General features: G+C 35.4%; 1 protein-coding gene across 1 annotated transcript in view; it reads right to left on the minus strand.

Moving 5' to 3' along the window:
- Taf3 (TATA-box binding protein associated factor 3) overlaps positions 1-11,630 on the minus strand; it is a 154,237-nt gene that overhangs the window by 26,176 nt on the left and 116,431 nt on the right. Inside the window, exon 4 of the mRNA XM_003473415.5 lies at positions 1,311-1,393. Coding sequence (XP_003473463.2) covers positions 1,311-1,393 — 83 coding nt within the window. The remainder of the gene's footprint in view (positions 1-1,310; positions 1,394-11,630) is intronic.

Consider the following 11,630-nt stretch of genomic DNA (forward strand, 5'->3'; position numbering starts at 1 on the left):
TTTTTCTTTAACTAATTTGCTTTAAAAGATAGAGAGTTCTTTCAAGTATATAATGTTTCTATGAAAATTAAGGCAAACAACAAATGTGGGATTTATGTTTCTAGTTTTAAAACAAACAAAAAAGAGTAGACAATTATAACTTCAGCTCTTACCATTACTCATTTGTGTCACCAAGACTTGTCAGTATCTTTGTTTTATAGGTACAGAATAAAGCTATGTTCACCTGTGTCTTTGTTCTGCATCAGTGACAGACAATGTATGCTTTTTTTTTTTTTTGTCTTTTTTCGTTTTTATCGGTACCAGGGATCAAACTCACGACTGCCTGCTTGCAAGGCAGTTGCTTATGCCACTGAGCTAAATCCCCAGCCCCGACAATGTATCCTTAAGAAGGTATAACATTACATCCATGTAGTTGATGCCTAATCTTGGTCATTAACTTGATTGGACTAAGAAACAGCTAGTGCATTAGTAAAACACATTTCTGGGTGGATCTGTGAGGGTGTTTCCAGAGATGATTGGCATGTAGGACAGCAAACTGAAGAGGGAGACCCACCCTGAACGTGGGCAGCTCTGCCAAGAGGCTAGGGGCCTAAATAAAAAAGTGGAAGGAGGAGGAAGCCCATCAGCCTCGACTCCTTCCTTTTTATTTTCTGGCCGCCATGAGGTAGGCATCTCTCCGCTACACCCTGCAGCCATGATGTTTTTCTTCCTCACAACAGGCCTAAAAGCAAAGGAGACACCTGGCCACATACTGAGCCTTCTGAAACTGGAAGGCACAATAAACCTTTCCTCTCTTAAGTTGTTTTACCTGTTACGTGTCACAGCAACAGATAGCTGACTGTAACACTGGGTGAAACATGGCAGCCTATCTAATACACAGTTTCTTATTTACTAAGACCTTAAAACACTATGCAGAAACAATATTAATTGCTAGTCTTTTAAAAAGATATAAACAAGACCAGCTCAGTGGTATAAGCACCTGCCTAACAAGTACAAGGTTGCGAGTTGATCCCTGTTACCCTTCTCCCCACCCCACCCCCATACACAAAAAAACCCTAGATGGATTCGGTATCATTTAGCAATGGTCACTGCTAATAAAAAAGATAAACAATAAGAAAAATAATGTCTTATACGTTAAAGTAAAAAGTATTTGGAGGAAGAAAGGAATACTAACTTGGAGAGTTGTCAAAACAAAAGCCTTACCCTTCATGGTCATATGGGCAAAGGCTTGTAGAATTCTAAATCTATTAGAAGAGGGTAGAAAAGGTTAAGTTTTACTTGTTTTGCTGATTTGAAACATTTATACTTACATCTTGTCTTGGCCAGCACCAACTCGCAGAGTCAATCTGGGGATAACTGGACTTGGGGCTGGAACAACTGGTTCCACTTTTATCTGTGGAAGTTAGTATATTACAAGTCAATATAGTTTTTCTCCTGGCTACAAAAGTGCCTACTAACGCTTTTACTTCTCAACCCTTACAAACTTAATAAAGTTAAGCCACAAATACGGCTAAAATGCTAGACACACAGACAATCTAGACTATTTTATGTTTTGTTCCCCATAACTGAAGGCTATCTCGCATCATAAAAAATTCTATGAACTTTAACCACAATATGTAAATAGGGTAGCTATTTCTGTTTCATTAGTTTGAGTTCCATTATACTGTTGAGATTTTTAAACAAAAATTCATATTTAGAGCATTGTAGAGTATTTACATTACTGCCAGATTTAACATAAACAGAAAAGCCTTCAATGATATTTTCCTTGAAGAGAAAATGTACCTGTTTTATGGGACTTGACAAATACTAAACACTGTTAGCTTTAGCATATTAGAAAACTGAAATGCCAACTTTAACTACACAGTATTAACTATTCCATTTTTGGTTAGCAGTAAAAAGATCTAAAATGCTCTAAACAAAAAACCATATTGCTTTTTACAAAGAATTTATAGTGATTCCTGAAAAACTTGAAGAATTTACAAGTATTTGAGCTATCAGAAAGAATACAGAATTAAATATATTAAAGAGTCTCCATAATTTTTTGTTTGAACATCTTATGGTATAATAAATATTATGAATAAGCTAAACAAAACCTCTGTGGCTTTGAATTAATACATCACTTTTCAACGCTGCATTGAAAATTGACTGGCATTTTTGGTGGGATAATTCTTTGTTGAATGGCACTGTCCTGAGTACTAACAGAAGTTTAACATCCATGGTCTTGGAATACTTTGTGAGAACAGTTTACCAACTAGCTGCACACCACTGATCATGTATTTTAAGAATTAAATCGTAATAGAAGTGTGTTGGTTTAAATATCACTCACTACATTGTATCATATAGTGATCGGCACATGGATCTGACCTACTACTCTCTTATGTATTTACCTATCTCTTTTAAGAGTTTTGTTTAAACCTCTTTCATATCTAGACTGCTTTGACCGTCTTCTTGCACAGTGCCTGGCATGTAGGAGGTGCTCAATAAACATCCTTGAATCAACACCTATCCTGAATGTCACCTTATTTCTCATATCTCGGTTATTCCACTGTTCATCTATAACCAACCTAAAACTATACTTCAGAGCACTAAGTGACACCAAAGAAAAATGTTTATTTCTACCATCAGTTTATTTCGATTTCCAATTCACTCATATGGGCTGGCACCACATCTCTTTTGTTTATTGCTATTGTCCAGTGTTGGTTAAATGCTAAAGGCACATGTAAAGCATGAATATGAAGCAATGAATCTAAAACTTTATCAAGACATTGGCTTTCTGCTCAGCAGACTCCACAGGAAGGAGTACTGAGGCCGCTAGGCAAGAAAACTTGAGCTGCTTACAGGATGCTTTTCTGCATCCTCAACTGTAACTACAGCCTATTTTCTCTAGTTTTTAAAGAATATTAGTCATTTGTTAGCTTAATTATTTGCAGTACCCTCAACCTATCAGGTCAGTTATTTTTATTTACCTTTTAAATGTGTTCAACTCTATCTTTAAAAAAAATTATCTTCCCTTCAACCTCTGCCTAACAACCACTCACATTTTTCAATCTGCATTATTCCTTTATTCACTTCACTGTCTGTTTCTTTGCTTATTATTCATTCCTCAACTCATACCAATCTAGTTTCTTCCCCAGCCAGGTCATTAAAACCACTCTTCATAGACACTAGTTACTTCCTGATGAGCCAGCATGTTTTCCATTACAGGTCTCATACACTTCTTCCTTTTCTTTAGAAAGTCCTCTACTTTTGCCTAATCTTATTTATTTCTCTCAACATTTGAGCTTCTTTTGGAATCCCACCCATTTCCATGGTTTCAAATGTGGTTTTTAAATATGTCTTCAAATTTTTCCTTTTGAGACTATCCCTCATTGAACCTTGGATCAAAATGTAAGGCTATTGAACATTTCCCAGAAGGTATCCTGTAGGTATTTCATGTCATAATATATAAGCTTTCCTTTTTCTTTTTTGGAATGCTATGGACTGAACTGTGGGCCTTGTGCACACTAGACAAGCCCAAACCTTAATTTATCAAAGTTCTCATGAAAGGTTGTCCATTCAATATTCTCACGTTTGGCTGAGGTCTCTTTCATTTACCAGTTCTACAATATACTACAGTAGATATTTCTCAAGGCCCCACAGGAAAAAGTCTCTAGGTGGGGTAGAGAAAGACCCATGTGATAACTATGTGGATTTTTTTGTTCTTTGTGTTCACTTCCTCTTCTTGGTGGAAGGATGACAAAGCATTTCATAGCTAAGCAGACCTGAAAACCAAGGGTCCAATCTGTATTTTGTACACTATCGATACTTTATGTTATCTTTAGGAGAATAAATAAATATAACCAAAATTAATAAACATTTAAAACCCAATTATACTTTGCCAGGTATTGTATTTATTTTTCAAATGTTTCTTACTTTTAGCTTTCTTTAACAAGCATGTGGCGAAGATATGGATTCTGTTTTATAGCTAACTTGATAATATATGGAAGAAACACTTTTCCCCTTTTTTTCCATTCATTTTGTTTTCCTATTTTATTTGAAGGTTATGCAAACAGCAAAACTGGGACTGAATATGGTCCTTTTAAAGTGAGTTCAAAAGTTATATATACATTACACATATTTCCTGTATTTGTTCAATTCTAAAAATTTTAGGTTGCACATTTATATTTCATAAGGTATTACGAATACTCCTTAAACATATCTCTATTCAAATATTTATGTTTAATTTTAATTTTAACTTTTTGCAATGTTGGGGATTGAACATAAGGCCTCAGGCATGGCAGATAAGCTCTCTAACACTAAGCTATATATCTAGTCCCATGTATTATTTCTTTATAGTGAAAACTTTCAAATTTCTTTTATTTAGCTTTTTGAAATATACATTATCATTATCTATAGCCCACCCTACTATGCAGAGGTAATCTAGAAATTCTTGCTCAGTAATACTTATTTCTTCAACTCATAATACTATTATTTCAAAACAATGCTTTTGTAAAGCTCTTTTGTTTAAATAAAGCTGGTTCCCTTATGTTTAAAAATTCGGATTATTAATTTGCCTTGGAGTGTGTATTTGGCCCATTTCTTTACCACAGTGCACAGTAACCGTAACTTACACTTGTACACTATTTCACCAAGTATGTCCCATAACCTATATATATTACTTAATTTGGTCTTCACAACTCTATAAGGTAGGTGTGGGAAGTATGACTATCTCTACATAATGAAGGGCTCAGGAAAAGAAAATGGTCTGTCCAGAGTTACAAAGTTAGTATCCAGGTCTCCTGACACCAAATTCATCTTTTCCACCATATGGGTTCTTCACTGTTTGACACGGAACTGTTTATTTATTTATTTTGTAAGAGATTCTTATGATAAATTACATATTCTTTGACGTGGCTAGCATTAGTTGTAAAGTGTTTTTTTCTCTATGGAAGGCTAATTTATAAGAAAATTGAGATAAATGTTGCCATTTAACTAAACTAGTTGGGTTTTTGATGCTGTCTTAAATGACTTAGCAGAGCAAATGAATCCAGTCATGGCCTACTTATGGCCTATTACTTAAAAAGTTAAATGGTAAGACGTAAGCAAACAAAAATGTTGATATACTTTGTAAATCACGAAAGATGGTATGAATGTGCCCTTAAAAAAACAGGTATTCACTCAACTGACTGAATTAATGAATAATTCTGCTACCTCAGCTCAGAGGTTTATCTGTAATTACAGTGACTATAACATCCAAACAGAGACACCTCTGTAAAGAAAGAGGGAGCTATTAATTATGCCATAAAACAGATGTAAACTAGGATTGCTTCAGGCACAGTAGAACAAATGGTAACTCTGCCTACAAACTACAAAAGCACTTTGATTTTATTCTTCAGGAAATTAAATAGATTTAACTTGAAAATATTCAAAGGAGTATAGAAAAAGATCAATAAATTTTTTAAAAAGGAGATTAATGAGGATGCTAATACTACAGATACAGAAGATACAATTTCTGAATAAAAATTTCTTCCCAGATTTTAATGTTAATTTTATCTGCTTATAGAAATAAAGACAGAGAAACTTTCTACAAATACAGTATAAGACAATATCTTATGTCTATTTCCCAGGAACCAACAAACTAAACGACAGTTACTTCGATTAAATAATATGACACATGCCATCTTTTAATGGCATGAAACCAAAATCTGGGGACAACCTGAGTGTGCAAGGGTTAAAATAAAAGAACAGCACTTTAGAGTAATGCTGAGAATTGGGGCGAGCAGAAGAGCATTTACAGTGGATTACTAAGCTTCCCAATTCACCAAAGAGGTAAAGTCCAGCAATATAAGACTCCTTTGTAGCTAACTAAAAATACATTGTCAGTGGATTTGTCCAGTTTTATGTATAAGCAATACTTCTTTCACCTGAACTAATACTAGTAGTCATATAAGCCCCTTATTGCCATGTGCTGCATTTTTTTTGCTAATCTTCAAGGATTTAGCTTCTTTGCCACATACCTCAGGGCACCAACTGATAAAGCTCTAACTCTCCATTTTTCCAGGACACCAACAGTGCGGCCTTGCAAAAAATGAAAATCGCTCAAGAGATTTAAAGGAGAAATTTATTTTTAAAATCCTGACTTGAAGCAAAGAGGTGGATTTTTAAAAAGCTTATCTCTAAAGAATCAGTTTAAATTTAAATTCTATCTTGGAAGTCTTTCATGCATTCCAGCTTTAAAGTTTATCTTTTGACAGGGACTTACTACAAAGGTAATGGGCAGCTTTTTCAATATAATCTGTGCAAGGTTTTTAAAAAATTTTTTTAATGTTACAGCCCTTTCATTAGAAAAAAAACCATATATATGTATTAGTTGGGATAGTCGCAAGTTTAGCAAGCACCAGTTCAGATTCCCATCTACACTGCTATATCAGAAAATAACCCACAGATACTGCTGATGAAAAGTCAAATTTAATCATCTAACATTTTGGATGAGAAGCTATGACTGGTAACTTTTTTTGCTGTGTTTCTTAGCAATTAATGTCTAAATATTAATTCCTTTTAGACACAGTCTCACAAAACACTGATAAGTTGTTTAAAATATTAACAAGGCAGAAGGTGCCTGGTTGTGGTTAATGACAAGTGGTGTCCAGCATGGACACACAGCTGTTGGCCAGTGCTTGGCATACATTCATGTGATTGCAACCTCTCAATTCATAATACTTGAAGAAAAATTAAGTTATCTGTTTCCTCTTAGAATAGACAGGAAAAACAGGGAAGGAATACTCCCTTTTACTGTTATTTTATTTATTGAAAACATTTTATCTCATATGACAGCTGATGAGAAAAGACTAGAAATGAGACTACATTCCTTTAAATAGAAGAGAAAATGAACATCTTTTATTAATATGACAAATCAGTAAAGGTATTTATCTCTCTATATACTGTTTAAATTCAATAAAAGATTAAAGGCAAATTTTAAAGGATTTGGGGATAGATTAAAGAAACGTTAAAATTTTTAATTGTTCAGATGACTAATATCATTAAGGCTTTGAGGACATACCTTTCTTGTTCTTCAAAACATGGCAACTAAACAGGGACACTAAGGTTTCTTCAAATACTAAAATTTTATAAAGCTGTGCTGACACCTTAGTCCTGAATTTCAACTCCTTACCCTACTCACTAGCATGCTGTGCTTAGATACGCGGAACAGACAGTGACTGGCCTGGGAAGCCTGCTTCAGGTGGTAAAGAACCAGGCTTTGGTCAGACAGACCTGGCCAAGTCATAGCTCTTCCACTCACAGCCATTGGAAGTCACTCAACCTTTCCGTTCAATTTTTTCAGTTGTAAAATAGGAATGGCAATACCAGGTCCCCAGAGCTGCTTGGAGAATTAAATAATAGGGTCTGGCCAGACCTGGCACTTGAATGCACTCAGTAAATGATAGTGGGTAAAATAATTTACCATCTAGGTGAGTTCATTCAATAGCCTATATCGGCTTGAGTGAAAGAACTCACTAAGAGGAATCAGTAGTATACAATTTTGGGAATCCCTTGTAAAGTATTATGGACTTTCCATTATAAATAACTTTTAATTATACATGATTATCAACATTATGTATTTGTAAACAAATTTTGAATTCAGTTACTTATCTTAAATGCACAACCTAGTCTCATTAGTGTTTGCTATGAGAAGGCAGAAGAGAAGGCCTTCTATGCCAACACACCGGAGAACATATGAAACTATCATAAAAAAGGTAAAGTACACTTTATAATGATGCTAGTACAGAACAAGATGCAGAAGTGGAGGCAAGGAAGCACAAGTCTGTAAAGCTGAGCTTTCATGAATAGTTCTCAAGTGTTAGGGCTGGAATTTCTACCTCTATCAGTATGAATGCTAAAGCTTGTGCCTACTGTGGGACACTGGTGGGTCTATCTATCTGCAGATGGTAATGGCTTGATTTGGGGATGAAATGTTACTGTGCCACTCAGATCACTTTCAAATAAGAAATGTATTCACATATAAAAACATAATCCTGTCAGCTACTGGGGAGGCTGACGCAGGAGGATCACAAGTTTGAGGCTGTCTAGGAACTTAGATCTTGTCTAAAAATAAAAAACAAAAATGGCAGGGATGTAGCTCAGTGGTAGTGGAGTGCCAGCCTAGCACATGTGAGCCTCTTATGTTTGCTGTTTGGCACCACAAAAACAAACTATATTCCCCTGTTTGACACATGGGTTGTAGCTTATTTTTTATTTAAGATTACAGACACAGTTGAGGATATAGCTGTATGGCAGAATGCTTGCATAGCATGTGAAGTGGCCTAGGACTCCATTCCTAGCACCACGGAAAACCTCAAACATGACCAGCAGCAGACTACAGGTACAAATGTCCAATCCCAATAATGTAAATAATAAAATGTTTTCTTATTTATTTTTTCATGATTCTCTATCCAAAATGCACTTAAAATACTAAATAATTTTTAATTAAAATAATCCTGTGCATTCATCTGAACTCAAAAGATCCACATTTTGAAATAAGCTATTATGCAATATATACACTGACATGCACAGAAAAAGAAATTTTAAGGAAAATTTTAAACTGCTTTGAAATGTACCATCAGGTTCATCAGTGCTAAAGTTGTTACGGTGTGTTTATATTTAATTGCTCTTAACATGAGTTTCTTTAAAAGCTAGTTTGGTGCCACTGAAGTAAATGATAGATCAGATTAACACTGACTAATGCTTAGTGCTCCTCACAAAGGGAAATTAAAAGTGTGTACTCACCATTTCACTTACATCTTGTCTTGTTTGTTTTCAGAGACAGGGTCTCAGGTTGGCCTTGAACTCACTGTGAAGTCAAGGCTGGCTTCAAATTCACAATACTTCTGTCTCAGCCTCTCAAGTGCTGGGACTACAAGCGTGCACCACTCTGCCTGGCTCACTTATACCCGTCCCCTCCACTTCCCTTTTGAGGTAGAGCCTCCCTTATTTCAGGCTAGCCTTGGACGGGCTGACTTAGCACTCGAATCTGTCCTTCTGCCTCAGCTCCCCAGTGCTGGGATTGTAGGTGTGTGCCACCACGCCCAGCTCCCATTTTTAAAAATGTAGGGAAGCACAGACATATCAATTATAGCATCTTGCTGGCCTGGACTGAAATTGTAACTCCTGTTCAATTACTTACTATGTATGTTATCTTATTTCCCCCTTTTAAGCCTCAAATACTCATCTTAAAGTGACAATCATTATAGTGTCCACCGCAGGAAGGACTTATACATCAGTGTTAACTGAAATATTACTACTTTGCCACGAATATCTCTGAAAATTATATATTTAAGGGTTAAATAATCTAAAAGAGCTTTGCAGGATTACCCTAAGTATGTTGCATTCCAAAGCCCAAAACTCTCTTCATACACCAGTCAAACTCTTCACTCGTCCCTGGTACTAAGGGACCAGTGTGTAGTATAAAATAAACGTGGGGAGATTTTTCAATTTAATTTTATTGCTTTTGTTGTGCATATATAAGAAAATTCACTGGTCACAGGTAAGTATACCCAAATACACCACAATTCAGGCATATTTACAATAATTCATTTTGTTTGATATTTGGGAGGAGTCTAGGGGGGCTGCAGGGAAGTCTAATGTATACACTGATACTCTATTCCCTATCAGTGGCATTGCTCTTTATTCTTCCTTCTCTGTATAAAGGAGTAAACTTTTAAACTAATACTAAGAAAACAAATTTTTTAAAAAGAGTGTAATCATAGCTGTTTCACTGATACTAACAGATTGGCTACTATGGTCCTAAGAAGTGGCAAACTCTTATCTTCTACAATTTTATTGGTTGATTCAAAATGGAATGATAAACCACAATCAATGCCACAATGAGAAGGTGTCTGATTATGTGCATGCCTGGTATGCTATCACCCTTGATCCTCCTATAAGCAACAGGCCCAGTTTCACAAAAGCTAGGACTTGAATTCACCTCTAACTCTAAAGACAGTATGTTAGTCTTATAACATGTGACAACATAGTTAAACTTTTATCTTTTGTCATATTTTGTCACTCATAACGCATCAAGACTAAGGCCGGGTCTTGTATCCTCTGCCAGGTGGAATCTGTGCTTTTAAGCTTCCCACAAGGCAACTGGACAGACCTTTCCTTCTCAAAGCCATGGACTGCTTGCTATTACAAACCTAATCTGATGGGCTTCACTCACATTCATAATGGCTGTTGAAACAACATGATTGACTTTCCAAAGCTAAGATGGTGATGAAAGCAACAGCCCCATTTTGGATTTACTGAGCATTCAGCTGCCAGGTTACTAGGTATGTGATAGACACATGACTCATCATCTAACAACATCTGTAACAATAAACATTTCAAAATGTGAAGCGTGTCTGTGGTGTAAGTGACTGGCCCTTGCTAGGTGTGACCATGATCTTGGACAAGTGACTCCTAGGGCCAGTTTTTCACTCATAAATACTGATCTACGTCATACATAGGTTAGGAGAAGAAAATAAAGTATATGAGAGTGCTTTAAAACCTGAGGAGATGTGCAAAAAAATAACATAACAAGATAATGAAAATGATTTTTTAGATAGAAATAAAAATTGGGTTTCTGTGTCTTAACTTGTGTATATTCAATTATTTGACATCAAAATTTCCATTCAACTTCTTTATAATTCAGAAAAGCCAAGGAAGACAAAGAATAAAGTTAGGCAGAAAAATATGAGCAGTACCATCACTGTTGTCACCCAAACTAATTTTTCTAGGTAAGTCTGAAAGTAAAAAATATTGTAAAACTACTGCTAATAAAACTGCTGTAGGTCCACCACACCATATTTAGTATGGGAAAAAAAATTACAGTGGATTATCTTAGTTGCGAAGCTTAAACAAAGAGGACTGTTTCTCAAGGCTAGGGAAAGAATCTCTGAGGAGCACTAGAGATGGCACATGAATATTGAGTCAATTCTTCAGAAAGTTTAAAAGAAATTTTTAAATTAATCAACCAATTGCCATAACAATCTTAAGTAATGGAGGAAGAGGAAAGTTATAAGAGCAGAAGCTACATACTATGCCCACAGGATCTGAGTCTTGGTTCCTACGGAAATCACAGAATTTGATCAGTTTCTCCAGGACCCAATGGAAGTATGTTTTACGGATATGGTAAAACATCTCTACTACATGGAATTGCTTTTGCTCACTAAAAAGACTGCTATGTCAGCCCTGATGCTTGGGCTAGTAGATACTCCAAAGTAAGTTAAAGCAAAAAATAATAGGAATACAGCATGTACAGCAGGTAGCCTCGTAACTCTAGATAAATCACAGCATAGTTCTCCAGAACGCTGACTTACTAGTCCTTTCCTGGACCTCGCTATTTTTCTTCATCTTTTTTGGTATCAGAAATTGAACTCAGGACCTTGTGCCTGCCAGCTTTGCTATTCTCTCAAAAGAGGAGTACAGTTTCATGAGCTTAAAAAACGGATACTTTTCTCGTATCTAATAATCTCATATAAAATATTTAATAAAATATTTAAATAAAATAATATATCTCATATAAAATATTTAGTATGTAGACTTCAGAGTTAACAAAAATATCATTCAGAGATTAAGATTACAGATTTTAAAAACTTTCAGAGACTTAACAGAGT

This window comes from Cavia porcellus, unplaced genomic scaffold, assembly GCF_034190915.1.
Source record: "Cavia porcellus strain 051 isolate PalLab524CR breed Dunkin Hartley unplaced genomic scaffold, mCavPor4.1 scaffold_13, whole genome shotgun sequence".
In the NCBI taxonomy this organism is placed as follows: domain Eukaryota; kingdom Metazoa; phylum Chordata; class Mammalia; order Rodentia; family Caviidae; genus Cavia; species Cavia porcellus.